Source organism: Fundulus heteroclitus, chromosome 6 (assembly GCF_011125445.2).
Source record: "Fundulus heteroclitus isolate FHET01 chromosome 6, MU-UCD_Fhet_4.1, whole genome shotgun sequence".
Classification (NCBI taxonomy): domain Eukaryota; kingdom Metazoa; phylum Chordata; class Actinopteri; order Cyprinodontiformes; family Fundulidae; genus Fundulus; species Fundulus heteroclitus.
Window position 1 is genome coordinate 8,138,062 of NC_046366.1, and position 16,939 is coordinate 8,155,000.

A 16,939-nucleotide genomic window follows, 5' to 3' on the forward strand; every position below is an offset into this window, starting at 1 on the left:
AAATCTTATCATTAGGCAGTATTTAGGACAATATTCTTTTGGCCGCGAGATCAATCCACCATCCACTGCAGGTCCCTGGTACCTGCCTTACAGTGGATGGTGGATTGACCATCATCCACTGTAAAGTGTAAACCCCCCCCAGACATGGCTGACCAGCTGAGCTGACAGGCTGGGCAAGGATTCAGTCAGGGAACTAGCTAATAATCTGGAGGAGCTGCAGAGATCCACAGCTCAGGTGGCCACTACACAAATCTGGCCTTTATGGTTGGATGGTGAGAAGAAAACCAAATAAAAGCCATAAGAAATCCCATGTACAGTTTGACACGAAACACATAATGGATACAGCAAACATATGGAAGAGAGTGATCTGCTCAGATAAGACCCTCTTTTTTTTATTTTTTTTTTTACATGTTTTAATGAACCTACTCAGTAGCACATTACTCTTTAGAAGGGGAAGCAGTTTGATTGACGGTGTGCTCTGATTGGAGAATAAGAATTATGTAGAAAATAACCTACCTAGAAAATTAAACATGAATTCCTATTGCCACATTGCTAGACAGGACACTGGGGAAAAAAAAAATAAAAATTAAAAATTAAACAGTTTTCTGAGCTGTCCGTTTTTGAGCAGCAAGACAAAGCTGACCTCCTCTGAGCGGGTCCCTGGTACCCGCATTTAACATTCACTGTATTTAACATTCAACAGTGCACAAATGATCATATTATACCCACAAGTGTGTGTGTGTGTGTGTGTGTGTGTGTGTGTGTGTGTGTGTGTGTGTGTGTGTGTGTGTGTGTGTGTGTGTGTGTGTGTGTGTGTGCGCGCTCTAGGGATCAAAGTTGTGAACTCTGAGCACGCTGGCGGAGCTCGTTCTGCTAAAATAGGACTTGGGCAAAATGCCTGAATGGCAGCAAATAATCAAGACCAGCACACAAGGAGATTGTTCTAAAAGTGGTCAGAAACCTGAGGTGCCTCTGCTCACAGCTGCAGAAGTGTAGCAGCTCATTCCTCTGTGGCGCACTGGGCCCAGCGTTTTCTGCAGCAAAGCAGCCAAGTGTTCCTGCAGATCGATGCGATACACAACACACTCCTCAGCAACAGGGATTAGGCTCACTCCTACAAGTTCCTCAAATACAAAACACTTGTCCCAATAAAATATCAAGGAAAAGCCAATGTTTTTTTTTTTTTTACCACGACCATCAATAACCGTTGGTTTGTGTGATATCTCTGAAGAAAAATAAAAGATAAAGAAGCTTCACTCGGCCAAATAAACCAAGGAATCCGCGTTACTCGTCTTCACATTTCTGCTATTGCTTCTCAGTGCGCTATTCAATCCAAAAGAACAGAAGACTCTTTGTTCATTTCTGTATTTTGTGCTTGTGCCTGCACTATTGTATTGATACAGCGGCTCCAGCAGGACATAATAAACCCATTGCTAAACACAAGAAACTATCTGAAACACATGCATACTTAAACAAGTTCTACAGCGTGCACAAAGCTATTGTGAAAAGTAGGAGCAATTCTAGTAAAGCCCTTCATACTGAGGCAGTGTAATGGTTAAAGTGAGGTATAATCTGCCAATAAGATGTTTCATTTATATAGTTATAGGGGGCCCAGCTTTAGCTTTATTTTGCCTTGTCACTTGTACACTGTTAATATGCTACAGATATTAGACCATTAAAGAATCGGGTATGAAATTAAAACTGGTTTGTCAAAGGTCTGTAAAGATGAAGCCAGTTTTAATTGGCTTTGGTTTTCAAAATCCCAACAGCTGAAGGCCTGCTTTGGTCTCTTTCCTTGCCCAGCCGGGCCACGGCCAGCCTTATTATTATCCTTTCGGCGGTGCAACCACTGAGCTATATAATACACTGGAGTGCTGATTTTGCCGAAAAACTGAAGTCACTGGCCGCCATCTTGCTACTCCCTACTCTCACAGAATCCCATAGGATTTGGTTGCAACAACAAGCAGTTTTCTGGCTGAGTGAAAACGTTTCACAGGTAATTCTACAGTCAGTGGATGTACTAACACTATCAACTACTAGGAAATTAGGTGCTGAAATATTTTACATGTTATTCAAATTAAATGTATATATGTATATATAAGTATGTGTATATGTATATATGTATATATATGTATACACATATGTAAATATATGTTTTTGTATATTGTTATTTATATATTTATAAATGTTAAACATATATATTTAAATGAATAAAATGCAAAATATTTCAGCACATGACTTTCTCAGTACTTGATAGTTTTAGAACATAACATAAAAGTATATGGCATTTGACATTTTAAAAGTCTTAAGCCCCCCTGAACATGAGAAACCATCGTTATTCGATGCTGTAGCGCACATATTTCCTAGTTACTGGGGGGAAATAGGGAGTACCAATATGGCGGCTGGTGGCTTCAAAGCGACTCGTTCAAACAGACAGTGATTAGCACTCCAGTGTATTATATAGCTCAGTGGGTGCAACACGGTCACTGTACCGTAACATCTTTCAAAACCGACCCACCTCCAGGATATAATTACAAACCAACCTGACAGCTGCAGTCACATATTTCTGGGGGTCACATTAAGAATAGATGGAAATGAACTAATGATTTTTTTATTATTATTTTTTTTAAAAGAGGCATTTAATGTCAGTATTACTTGTCAGATCTGCTGAGGACTTTGATCTTCAAAGTAAAGTCCTGCTCTCAGGTTCTCAAGGATAGGGATATGAACAATAATCACCCCCTTTTTTTTATTCTGTTTAGGCAGAAGGAAAAAACAAAAGGGGAGGCCAACAGGTCAATTAACACTAAAATGTTGTGAGGACGATTTGAAATGGACGTTAAATATGAAGAAACACCTCAGAGTTACAGATGAAGGAAATGACCTAGAAACATCCTCACACTGAGTCATGTTTGCAATAAAGTACCATAATTAACCTTCTCTGTTAAAGGTGACACTTGCAGAGGTGAGAAGAACATTCCATTTGCTGTTGCACTTATTACTTAGTTCCAGAGTAAATAACATAAAACACACTCTGGATAGGTCGGCGGTCCACCGAAAGGCAACACACAGACACCCAGGAGACATCACCAGGCACACACTCATGCCTATAAGGGGCAATTTAGAGGGACCAGCTAATCCATGTTTTTGAACTTTGGAAGAGTACCCTGAGAGAAACCACACATGCAGGAGAACTTGCAAACTCCTCACAGAAAAAAAGCCCTTCTTGCTGCAAAGCAACAGTGCTACCAGCTGCACCACCGTGATACCCCACGTTAACTCATTACAGTTCAAAACAAATAGTTCATTATAGAGATACTTTATCAAATATTTTCAAGAAAAAGAGGGTGTTGTGATTTTTTTTCAATGTATTTAATAGCCATATGATGAAGCACATCATGAATTGATTTTATTAGTGAGCCATGTAACCCTTCATGGAATGATGAGCAGCAACAGCTCCTCCTCTAAGGTTATTGCTGCTGTATTCCCACCGTGGCATATTGCTGACACATACCGGCCGCCAGTATGCTTCATCAGCAGCATCTGACTTCTACTTTTCCTAGCAGCAAGGATGTGATTAGTCTCTTCTTTTTTTTTTCTTTTTTTTTCTAGGCTTTGGCTTAGATAAACAATGAGGTGAAATCTGTAGTGTAAAGTGCACACTTCAGGTAAGATTAAAAGAAAGAAAGCTTTAACTTGACATTTGGTTGATGCAGAGCAACTTAAATTGGGCAAACTTTGAAGAACAAGACGTTTCCGAGCTCACTGTTTTTATGCCAGTGCTGTTTTGCTTTTTCTCATCAGGGCACAATTTCTTTATTATCATTTATCATCTGTGCAGAGCCTCGGCGCTGGAGCAGAATCGGACTCAACTCAATTTGATTTTATCCAACAGCCTGCTGCTGTTTCAGCCACATTTCACATGTGACACATGAGGTAATTGGTTCTTTTTTTATTCTGATGGAAGTCAACTGTGGAGCACATGCTCAGATAGGCACAAGGTTCAAGAGAACAGTGCTCGATGCTGCCATCTGGTGGTTTGAACAGAAACTGCAGAGGTATAGTTGTTTGGCTTATAAAGGTAAGAAACAAGAACTCCCATTTGGATTATAAACATACATAAAGTGAACTATAGTGCCCAGGTGGCTCTCATTCATGTAGCAAGTCATCAAAAGTTTGTTTTAAAGTGATCCGTTCAAAAAGTCTGTAAATATTTAATTCTCAAATTCTCAAAAAAAAAAAAAGTAAATAACTCAATCCAAAAAAATAACAATTTAAAACATAAATGTTTGCTTCCTAAAAAATAATTCCCAGGTGCTGCACAGTTAACAGGTACTCAAAAACTTAGAAAATTGTGAAAAAGTTCAATATTTTAGTCACTTATTTCAGACAGGTATATTATATACAATAGGTTTGTTACACATAGAAATATTTCTTTATAGTAAATTTGATGATTATGTCTTACAAAGAATGAAACCCCCAAACTTCAGTGTTTCTAATTAAAAAAAGGGACATTTAAACAGGAAAGTAAGGCTTCTGAAAAGTATGTATATTTCTGTTCAATCACTACTTGGTCGGGGCTCTTTTCGCATCAATCACTGCATCAACGCGGCGTGGCACAGATGTGATCATCCTGTGGTTCTGCTGAGGCGTTGAGGAAGACCAGGTTGCTTTGATTAGCAGCCTTCAGGTCATCTGCATAGTTGGATCTGGTGTCCCACATCTTGACAATGCTCAATAGATTGTCTGCGTGGTCCAGGTCTGGCCTGGTTGCTGGCCAGTCAAGAGCAATAACACCATGGTCACTGAACCAGCGTCCGGTACCTTTGGCAGTGTGGGCCAGAACCAAGTCCTGCTGGAAAAATGAAATAAGCATCTGCATAAAGCGTGCAGGAAGTAGTAGGAGGCATAAAGTGCTCTAAAGTTCCCTGCTTAGACGGCTGTGTTGACTCTTGATTTTAGAAACAGTGGACCAGAAACACCAGACGACACTGCACCCCAAAATGTGGAAACTTCAGATTCTTGATTTCACTTGACAATCATTTTGAGGCTGTGGTTATCCCTGTTGCTGGTGCATCTTACCACACATTTTCCTTCCACCCAACTCTCTATGGACATGATAGGATACAGAAATCTGAACTATCATCTTCATCAGTAATGGCTTACCCTAGTCAGTCACCGTCTCCTGGACATCTGTCCAGTCAGCAGTCTTCCCAGGACTGCGGCGCCTCCTGACCCAGAGATCATTTAGAAGCTCAGAAAACCTTTGCAGGTGTTTTGAGCTAATTACAAATTAGTGTGACTTGGGCTTCCAATAGTTCACTTCTTCACAATATTTGGCTTTTCATCTGAGAGGATTTAACCAGCAAAATTAAAAGAAATAACAGCTTGAAAGATTTCACTCTATGGGTAGTGAATCTATTCAAGTTTCATTTCCTGAGAGAGGCGACAGAAATCATTGAACTTTTTTACAAAATTCAAAACCTTTTCAGACATATTGGTCGATACTCAAATTTGGCCCGGTGTTCATTATCCTCTTAATAGAATCTCTAGAGCTCAGGTCAGGCCAGTCTGCTTCTCTCCCCATTTGTTGTTGAAGGTTTTTTCCTTCCTTTTTAGTTTTCTCTGCCCTCCTTACCTTGTTTTTCCCCCCCATTGTTTCTTCCATCATTTCTGTTCCTCCTTCTCTGCCCTTATTTCTGTTCTTTCCACATCTCCTCCTTTGATCCTTGTACTCAGCACGCTCACATTAACACACCCCAAAACCCAGTTATAGGCAACTTTGCTCGCCTTGCTCAGGGGCACATCCACATGCAGAAGGAAGGTGGAAATTACCCCCCACCAAACCTTGCTGTTCCAGTCACCCACACCCAGTATAATATTTCTCTATAATTTCCCTTTATTGGTCTAACTGTATTGTAGTTAACTCAAACTGAAGTTTGGGGGTTCATAAGCCTTAATCATTAAAGGCGCATAGGCACATTATTTGACTTTATTTCTTTCTACATCAGCAGCTCAATCTGGTTGCATACAAAGTGTTCATAACGTCCGGCAGATGTATTAGTTGTACTTGTGGTGTTTCATGCTTTGTTTTTGCTCTCTTAGTAAATAAAGCCTTTCATATTTATTTACAATTTTAATGGAAGTACGCAGTGCGCATGCGCAGCAGGGGACAAAACAAGGAAGCAGCTAACAGCTATTAGCATCTCCAGGCGAAATGATGAACAGTCCAAGATCTAGTGAAAAAAATATATCATTCCAAGAGGGAAAAGACTGGACTGTCCCTGGGAATACAGCATGAAGGTTGGTGTTCCCTGAAGCGGACGCTAAACCTGCCAAGGCTCAGATGTGAGCGCAGAGTTGACTGACCTGAGTAAAGGTTCTGATATGAGGCTCTTAAAGTTGTCGTAGATCTGTTTATTTATTTAATAATGGTTGGTCTTTGACCAGGTCAATCTGTTTATATCTGCTCATCATGCCCGGCGCTGGGGCTATATTTATCCACAAAATGCTTTAATAAGCATATAATGTAGCTATATACACCTTTAAAACTAAGACGCGCACATTAAATATATCAATCAAAAATCTACACTAGTTCCATTTTCAATGACCTTTTTAAACATTGAGCTACCGTTATGTAGTAAAACAACTGAGAAGGAAATCAGAAGCCAAGCATTAGGTGCAGTATAGTATTTATTCACATATTTTATGGAATACAAATACCCTAAATACCCCTCCCTCCTCCCCTCCCCCACCCCTCCCCCAAAAGAAAAATGTGCACATCAGACCTGACGGAATCTATCGAAAGAGTAGCGAGACGAAGGATTTTGTTTTACAGGCGAGAAAAGTATGACTGCAGCTAAATGTGACGTCGGTATAAAAAGCATTCCCTATTGTAAAGAGTTAATCCTTAAAACGAAAAAGAACCTAACCGGATCGGGCTACAGCCAGGTAACGAAAAGGTGTGCAGCAGCAGCAGCAGCTGCAGCGAAAACATCAGTGTCCCTATGGAAACGAAAAAGGAAACCATGTCTTCCCACTTTTCCATTTCACTGCAAGGACGGTAATCATCATGTGCAACAATAATTTAACTGTGAGACTGTAAATTTAATCACGTTTGCAATGTGTCACAAAACCTCGGTCCAAGGTAAGTCGAAAGGAATGCAGCGCTTTCCGGGATGAGAAACAAAACGTGGCTGATTGTGTACAAACTACAGAAGGAATGAGAAAGTTGGCGGCTGAGAGAGACGACGTCCAGAACCGCGGTTTTACAAGCAGCTGCTGTAGGTCCAGCAGATTGAATCAGAAAGGTTCTCCAACATCTCCAGTGTGCTAAAAGTACTTCTACTCTGTCCACGTGAAACACAACAGGATGGGAAAACAACTCCTAAGTAAAGTGAATGTAAAAAAGAAGAGGTGAGAAATCAATCTGTAAGCTTTGAACGCAGGAGGATGGTTTTAGAAGTGAGACGAACAGCCGTGTCCGTCGACCCAAAGAGCTGCTGCACAGACGCTAAGATGTTTGGGTTCGTTCTGAACCTCGGCCTCAGCACTTACACATCAAAACACGCCGGAAAACAAGTTCACCCAATATGATACACACCATCCCAGCTCCGTGGTCCAAGAAGGTGCTGTCTGCAAATAGTCACAGGTCCTCTGTGTCCACTTGGTTTACGTGTCTGAACCACAAGTCTGGCTTTTCACAGAAACAAGTGAAAAAAAAATGTGTTTAAAAAAAAAAATGAAAAAAAAAAAGGGGAGGAAAAAGAAAAAAAGACTCGTCTGCAGCCGTTTGAAACAGCAGAGAAAGGAAACAGGCAGGAGCAGCTTGCTGTCCATATTTCAGCTTTTTTTTTTCTTTGTTGTTGCTCGCAGACTTTCTCAGGTCCTCACACCATGTAGGAGTTCTGGTTCTTCAGTTTATCCAGCTCTTTGCTCTGCTGCCTCAGGAACAGGACTCTACAGGGACAGAAAACAAAACGTCCATTAGTGAGAGGCTCTGGACAGCTGGCCTGACGTGGCCCTGCCGACCTCATTTCCTTTACCTCTGCTCCCTCAGCGTAGCCTGGATCTCGCACACTCTGACCAGAGAGCGCAGGTTTTTCATCTCTGTGCAGATTTCAGACATGTACAGGCTGCCCATGTTGTGGAGGTCCTCTCGCAACCGAGCCGCCTGTCGAAACAGGACCACAGCACGCCGTCACGAGGGCCCGTTTTCACACAAAGGCCAGCAGCCATCGACTAAAAGCCGCGGGACGGGGGTTACCTGCTTCTCAGTGTTCTCTGAAGGCCACCCTTGGATGTGTCGGATGAGGTTTTCATCGAAATGCGTTGCCAGGGTGGGAGTGAAGGAGCCGGGGGGGTCTGACTGGGTTTGGCCGCCGCTGCTGGAGGGCGCATGGGGCAAAGCAGAGAGGTTTGGTCCCGAGCACAGCATCTCCTGGCTGCTGGAAAGAGACAGCTGGGTCACCGCAAAGAACTTAAATATGAGGCGTAATTAGGGTTCATGTGCCAGAGCAACTACGATGTGGAAGAAACATCAAAAAATAAACATCTAAAAATGTGCTACGCATTTGTCTAATGGCCCATTTCCTCTGACTTCCTACAGAAAATCCAGTAAAAGCTTCAAGGATTACTTATTTAGCAGACATCTAAACTGAATAAATGACGTATTCCTCGGAGGAACGCCACCGAGGCTGATAGTTTCTCTAGGAGCTGCTGATCACAGCTCAGGTGGGAAACGCTGTGCACTCCACAAACCTGGCCTACATGTATGAGTGACAAAAAGGTAGCCATTATAAAACAAGAGCCATGAAGAGTCCTGCTGGATGGAGAACGTGTGGAGGAAGGGGCTCTGGTCAGATCAGACAACCGCTGAACTTCTATCACCTCCATGATGTGCGGCAGGGAGCCAACACTGAAAAATACCTGAACGCAACATCCCCAGAGGGAAACTTCAGCAGTGACAGGGAAGCTAGTTAGGGTTGATGGAGCCAAATATGAGGACATTTTAGCAGAAAACGTGTCGGAGGCGGCCAAAAACCTGAGAGAGGGGCGGAGGCTTACGTTCCAACCCAGACATGCAGCCAGAACTACAACAGAATGGGTCACAGCATATTCCTGTTAGAAAGGCCTCTTCAGACCTGGATCCAACTGATCTGTGGCCAGACCAGGAAGCAGGTGTTCACACATGCTCTCCATCAAATCTCACGGCTTGACAAATGTCTAAAAACAACTAATCCGGTTTGGAAACGTTTTTTCTGAAGATTTATATGAATCTTTATCTGCCATGTGCTTTGATCCCGACTAAAGTCCTGAGTGACGGGGGGGGGGGGGGGGGCTGGTCCAAGCTACCTTCTCTGCTGCAGAGTCCTTGGGTCCTCTGGTCGCTTGTCTGCCGCCTGACACAAAGACAATGATCCCTGCTTTCCAGAAAGCATGCCGCCCTACAAAGAGAAGACGGGAGAGTGAAAACCAGCTGACAGCATGTGGCCGAGGAAGAGGTGGGGCGGCTGAGGAAGCCCCGTACTCTGCTTTGTGATGGCGTGATGCTGCCGATATGCATCCCCTGATGGGGCTTCTGGTTGTTCTGGGGCGTGCCGTTCCGTGGCGAGACATACGGGCGCGGGGACGAGGCGTCCGTCGTCATAGAGACCGGGGACTGACTGGAGTGCGGTGCTGGAATCGGGAAGAGAAGACAACCGGAAGATGAGTGTGGAGGAATAGGCGGGGGTCCGCTCACATTTACACAAAGGGGGGGTTATATCGGGGACAGAGAACAGTAAAAGGATGGAAGGATGCCATACCTTGGTTGGAGTGCTGAGCAGCGGAGAGCAGAGCAGAGACGTTGAAAGCAGGTCCAGCAGCAAGGAGCTTATGAAGCACAGACCGCAAGGAAGCTTGGGTGACAGCAGCGGCCAAGACTGGAGGGAGGAAAGACGGAGTGAACCAACACAGGAAAACACACAGCAGGGGACAACTTTGATTTGACCGACAAACTGGAGAAGGAAGTCAAAGGATACCCAACTAGCACGCAGCTCTCCCAGAAACGGGATGAAAATTCGTTATCAGTGACAGATGAATGGCTTGGTTAGTAACAGCAAAGCATCCATTGCTAACAAAGGAGTGAATCAAATGATGAATTCTACATTAACGAGAAAAAGAAGGTAATTTAGTGTCTAAGCATTGACGCGGCAAACAGACCAAAAACAGAAAATGAAGGTTTATGTCCTGCAGCCTAATGGAAGAAAAACGACCATCTAAAGCGAGTTCATTAGATGGAAAACAAATGTCGCCCTGGCAACATTTCACAGGAACGTTGGAATAAAGACGAGGCATCATGAACATCAGCACTACACAGAAAAAGCCAATCATATTAATCAGATCAAGTCTGAACCGGGTTAAATAACTTCTATTAAGAGTTTGACGGCAAAATCTAGTCAACCCCAACGTCAAATAAGGTTTATTGGCACATTTCTAAATTCTTAGAAATTTGAACAGTTTATAAAACTATAATGACAAAGACTTTTTTCTGAAATCAACCAGCGTCTTGAACAGATTTCATCAAAGGAGCTCACGTTAACAAATGATTGGTGGTCTCCCACATCCCTGACGACAAACAAATCAAGACTTTAACACAGAACCCAGATGTGTTGACGGTTGATGATAATGTTTCATCGGATGTTAGAAATATGCCGCAGTCGAGAGTAACGTCCACCAATTCAGGGGTGAGATGGGAAAAGGATGAGGACAGAAAAAGAAAGCAAATGCCTGAATGTTGCCAGAGACACAGCTGGAAGCACAAAACAGTGGTTACGCCTCCCGGTGGCAGAAAAAGAAAGGTAACAACGGCTCCAAACAGACCCCAAACAGACCTGCAGTCAAAGGCGGCGGCGGCGGCATCCATTGAGGTCTCAGCAACACTGAACGACTAAACTCCGGAACTCCAAGACAAACCCCCCGACTGATTCAGCAGCACCTGGAATGTCGGCTCCAAATTGCTCACCGCTGGATCAATAAGCCGGAGTGGGTTAGGAAATTGTTTAATAAAGTGATGGATCAAAACCTTCACAGTTTTTACAGGACAAGTGGAGCATAGGCTGAAAACAACAGCCTGCCCACAGTGAAGCGTGGTGATGCTAAGTGAGGCTCTAACACTGGAGACCTGCAGCATGTGGGGAGCCAGATGGACTCAATCAAGGCTCAGGGTGTCCAGGGAGAACATGTCCAATCAAAAACCACTAAGGCTTGGTTTCAGGGTACCTCCTGGAAGATACTAGAGTGGCCATCATAGTTGCCCGATTTAAATTCAACTAGAAACCTCAAGTGAGAGTTGAGAAAGGCAGTGGCAGCACACAAACCCAAGAATATGAACTAGAGGATTTCGCTCATAAGGAACGGGCTAAGAATCCTCAGGAACACCAGCAAAAGCTGCGGCTTGGCTACGAAGCCACATGCAGCAGAAAGCAATAAACCGGCACATCCGGAAGGGGCTGATTCATTTACAGGGTTACATAATCATTAGAAATTGCATTTTGTGTTTAATTTACAGAAACTACTTGTAATGTGTTGAGCGTTTTACATTGCCCTGTTTAAGGTCCTTATTGCCAACAGCTATTAGTGTGAATAGTTTGGAAATAAATCTAATTAGCAGTGGTGCTTGAATAATTTCAGTTGCAACTATGTAAAGCGAGGAATACGGAGTTACAACCCTGCCCCCCCCCCCCCCCCCCCCCCCTCCACCCCGCTGGCGGGCCAGCAGCTTTTACGTGCCCCCCTGCTAGGCTAATTGTTTAGTTACTTTCAATAAGCTTTTTATACATTAGTAACAGTGAAAACAACGTTTGGATATAATAGGGTTTTATAAAATAATTGATGTCTCGATATAATTAACACTAAAAAAAAAGGAATTACTCAAAGAGAGAATTTGCATAATGAGTATAAAGTGACCCATTCACAAACTATTGCGCCTCTTCCAGCAGCTCCTCTCTGCTGCCGCATACCAACACCTGACCCCCAACAGTGAGCTGCTGCTGGAAGTTTTTAAGTCTGCTACCATGCAGAGAGCAGCCACATGAAAACATGCGACCCTCTTTATAGACAAGACAAAACACTAAAGTGTTGTTTGGAGAAACTTTACCACGGAGACGGACAAGAAAAACGAAATGGTGAACGACGCTACATGTTAAGCTAGCATTAGCCCCCCGGCAGCTCCGCGCCGCCTCATTAGCCCAAACCGCTACACAATTCAAAGCTAGCATTAGCAGTATTTACCAAAAAGATCAACGTTTTCAGGCACACTTAATATTTGCTCTTCACAAAGATAGAATTATTTGAATTCTAAGCGATAACAGAGAAAATGGGTTGTGTTGTGTTATTGGGGCTAATTTTAGAACATTTAATGGCAATATTTGTGTTGTTTCAGTAATCGCGTATTCTGTCGATTACTCTGACTATTAATAGGACTAAAAATTGGCACATACTTAGGGAATTTTATTTAACTAATAAAGCCTATTTTATGAAGGATAGAAATACATGAAAATACACGTAAGTAAATTTATTCAACGTGTTATTGCTTAAAATGAAGCAACATCTCTGTAGTGGACACCTGTAGAAGTTCTAACGTCAACAAGTGAAAAGCTCAGCCCTTACTGGTACATTTACAGCGCTAGCCGCCTCTGTGGTGAGAACGGTCACAGATAAAGTGCACAAAGTGTCGCCTGCATATCGCTTTCTGGACTTTTAAAGAGCATAATGTTAGAGTAAAATAGATCTATTTAAATTGAAGTTATACTCTTCTTGTTTCTGTTTTCACAAAATTATACATCCTACATCCTGACAGGTGATTGGCCGAAAAGCTGGCCAATCAAAAAGTTCTGTCATAAGCAGAACTGGGACAGAGCACAGAGCCCCCTAGACGATCATGGCATGCAGTAAATTATTATACGTCTGTGTGTGTTCACGGTTAATATGATTAAAATTAGCCTTTCTAAATAACACAAGCTCGCATCCTGAGCTTTTTCTGTCTCTGGGCTCCCACAGGCGACGTCACTATAAACTGCTCGGCGGGAAGAAGGCTCCAAGGCAGCTGCGACTCACAAGCTCCTGGACTGACAGGTGTTTGGTGGATGCTGCTGTCGGATATGTAGGAATTTGTCACAAGAAATAGCCAATAAGTGCGCTCAGCTACGAAGTTTAAAATGTCGGCGGAGAGTGATCGCAGTGCCCAAAGCACGAAGTGTTCAGTAATTTTACCTGCCCTAGTCAACATATCTGCGTTTTGTAAACGGGGCCAGATTCTGAGGACGGAATGATGAGCGTCTCCTGGTCAAGAAGACTTCGGTGGAGTCTGTTCTGATGGGGGAACATGGGACGTTCATTAAAGAGAAACGCTTATAAATGGCCAAGAATTATCCCCCGACAGAATTAGTATCGCTTGCGTCGGGGGCACGGGATCCAACGGGATAAACACATCCTTTATCGTTTTTTTTCTGTTGTGCTCCAACTGAAAAAGGACACATTTGTTCATTTCATGTTTTGCCCTGATTCCTGCAACGTACCGAGAACGTTTGCCTGATTCAAATATGAGGGCCGTCACGTCTGTTGAAACTCGATTATTCTAAACATTGACGTTCAATGCCGCGCGTTGTCAACAAGTAAACGGCTGTACGGTGATTTCCAGGTGTCCTACAAAAATACGGTTGCTTTGATTGTCGCAAATCACCAAAGGTCTTTCTGTTGGAAACAAAAATGTACCCTTCTGAGTCCATCCCTGAAAACAGATGGCTGCTTTATACTTAGAAAATGCATTTTTTTGTAAATCAAATGTAACAAAATTTGAATTTAATTAAGTTAGGCTAAGTGGTAGTAAGCCCACCCTCAAGACAGAAATTGTAGGGGGAAACACTGAGAAGTGTTGCACCAGAGAAGCGTTTCCTGTTCAGCTGTTGCAGCATGGAGGATGTGCTAATGTGGACTCATAATTCAGTTTTGCACTGCTTCTTCTTTTCTGTTAAGTCGAAAGTGGTCCCACACTTGCCTCTTTCAGTCATTTTCTCTGCGCTTCCTTTCATGCCTTGCCTAATAAATATATAACGTTGTGTCTGGAATACAGTGCGCTGAATAGTTTTAAAGAATTAAAGCTTTACAAAAAGGTAGTAACAATTTTAGCCCTAAATATCAGGTGTGATTAATCCGCACGATTCTATATCCTCTGTATCAGGGAAAAGGTAAAAATGAGTATGGAACAGGTGAAAACATGGACATTTAAATACATTAGCCCATTTGGACCTTTTCTGCTGTGTTTTCAGGCTGGGTTGTTTGCTGAGGAGCCAGGCTAACGCTAGCATGCCCATCTGTTTTGATACGACTCAAGTGGTGTTCAGATCATAACGGGTTATAAACACGTTTCTGCTACTCTGTGAGTAGAATCTACACAAAGAGGCAGGAAAGCTGCAGCATTCCTGACAGTAAGAGAATCACAGCTCGGGCTGCAGATGATATAAAAACGTAGACGGGGCCCAAGCACACACGTAGCATCAACAATCAAGGTCAGTTAAGGACTCTAATACCGATCATTTAAAATGAGAGGAACTGGGGCCCTCGTTGAATACTTGGGATCAGGGGCCTCATGTATGACACATGCATACACGCAGAAAACCTGCACCGCAAGATTTTATGCCCAACTCAGCATGTAAAGTAAACGCTGTTAAAGTGTGTGGTGATCCATGCTGTGAAAATGTCCTGCAGCCACTCCAACTTTTTCAATTCACAATAAACTACAAGCCCTAGAAGTCACCCAAATCCGCTGAAATATAACTCCTTCAGCTGTATTTAACTAAAGGAGCTTCGAGACCCATGTTTCTTCATGAGTTTAAGCTTCTATGGTTTTTACCCGCACAAAGTAATACAATCACATTTCGCCTCATACAACAACGTAACACCTCAAACAGTTGGAAACGCCCAAAAATCAGATGTAAACTGTAAATATTCCTGTAGATGTCAATGTGCGTCGGTCTGTGCGCTGAGGAGCATTAAAAGCGTGCAGATCACCTAAAACACACTTTCATTCTCGCTGAAAAGGAAATCGGGGTCGGATCAGCAGATTAACGGCAAACAGGGTTTGCTCTGGTGATTTATAAAGGGGACAAGGTGGAGACAATCACACGTGTCCATAAATAGCTGCGTAAAGTTGTGCATAACTGTGGAACGATTCTCATTCTAATAGTTGTGTCGGGGAAAATAAATAAGAGCAGGCGCCGTGCCTGATGGCTGACTTCTAGGTAACTGTTTTTATGTCATCCTGACTTGTTTTAAAGATTTAAAGTATTTCACCGTGTGTGGTGACAGACCTCCTGATCAAAATATGGGAGGCATAACCACCAAGTAACAATGACCTGCATTAAGCTGTAATCGAGCTAAGTGCAGCAGCCAGACAGCGGCGCTTGAATCAGACAAACACTGTAGAACCAAACGGCTACCAGCAGCCAAGACAGTTTCGTCCCTCAAAATTTCCCACAAATCTGGATTTATTGGGCAAGGTGTCCGCTGGCACGTCTGCGCACGGTTTCCTCCATCTGAAATTGTTTTGTGGGCCGCAACTTTCAGGATTTCTATCTAGCGCTAACTTTTAGCGTGGGAGCTGTGCTCCCTTTCATACATGAAGCCCAGGATAAGAGAACTCCCACATGTTAATTAATAAATACATAAATAAATAGGAAAGTTGGTCAACAGGCACAACAATTTTTGGCCACAGGTATGCACCTGCACCCTTTCATAAAGCGATGGAGGCAAAACATCACTGCCACCAATATGATTAGACACCCAACTAAGCAGGAGGCTCAGTTCAGCCATGATAAAGAAGCTGGTCTCTGATTTACAGAAGCAAAGGGCTGCTTTGGATGTCACAAAAGATTAGAAAGAAAGGGTCTGTGGCACAATTCCACCAGAGTGAAAAAACCCAGAAAAACAGAGCCTGCGTTATCCATTTGATCATCACAGATTGCAGATGGCCATCCATGGTTATAAAAGGTGTTTTCTGTCCTAGCTTGGAGCTGTGGGGGTCAGTTAAGCCACTCAGTGACCCCCACATACCCGGTACCGTGCTAACCGAGGTGTCTATGTACAGGTTTCCTCTGATGTGTCCAACAACTGAAAACATTGTGCCCCCCTACTCCACGCAGTCCTCACCTTCGTTGAGCTTGGCCATGTCCATGCTGCCGTTGTTCATCTGCAGAGTGGCCTGCAGAGCCGGAAGGAGCTGGTGCAGGAGGGCCGGGTCCTGAAGCAGCGCGGACGACTGCGACTGCACGCACTGAGGCCCCTGCGCCGCCGATGAGGAGGAAGATGACATGCTGGAGGGGGCAGACCCTAAAGAACCGGCTGCAGAGTTTAGGCTCTGAGAAGAAGAGAGGGAGGAGGAATGGCCGCTGTTTGATGACGTGGATTGGTCCGCTGGCGTCGTCTCTGTGGGGAAAAAGCAGAGCGGCGGAATGGGTCAAGCTTGCACAACGTGTAAATGTATTTATGTGGCTATACTTCACTAACCCATCACAAGGCTGATTATGTAGTTTCAGGCTATTCTTACTAGTTGTGGCTTTGTCCTGCAAGGCCTCTTGTCTATAGTCCATGTCCTTGGGGAAACTGTTTGCTGCCATCTTGGCTGAGTCCTTCTGTCGCTGTTCCCTGAGGGAAAGCAAGCACAGGCTGTGAAACCAATGTGACCGTGCCCAGAACGTGAGTTGGAACTGATCGGTCTTCACGTAAAGCGAGTGACACGCCAAGCCTTGCTGGAATGACGCTGTGCCTTGCCTCTCCAGCAGGTCTTTGGGCTTCTCCCACTGGGAAACCTCAGTTCTGCAGTTGTAGTAGTACTTCTTGCCGGAGGAGCTAATGTGTTCTGTCCAGTCATCGGCGGGGTCCTGGTGTTGAGACAGAAGCC

The 16,939-nt window shown here is 43.6% G+C and overlaps 1 protein-coding gene across 1 annotated transcript; it reads right to left on the bottom strand.

Moving 5' to 3' along the window:
- Nucleotides 1-7,728: 7,728 nt before the first annotated feature.
- LOC118563403 (WW domain-containing adapter protein with coiled-coil-like) lies at nucleotides 7,729-16,704 on the bottom strand. The gene is made up of 8 exons (XM_036137973.1): nucleotides 16,586-16,704; nucleotides 16,189-16,464; nucleotides 9,807-9,923; nucleotides 9,530-9,678; nucleotides 9,355-9,446; nucleotides 8,267-8,444; nucleotides 8,046-8,173; nucleotides 7,729-7,959 (listed from the first exon to the last, which is right to left on the bottom strand). The coding sequence occupies exons 1-8, from the start codon at nucleotides 16,653-16,655 to the stop codon at nucleotides 7,890-7,892; spliced, it is 1,080 nt and encodes a 359-aa protein (XP_035993866.1). The 5' UTR covers nucleotides 16,656-16,704; the 3' UTR covers nucleotides 7,729-7,889.
- Nucleotides 16,705-16,939: the final 235 nt, after the last annotated feature.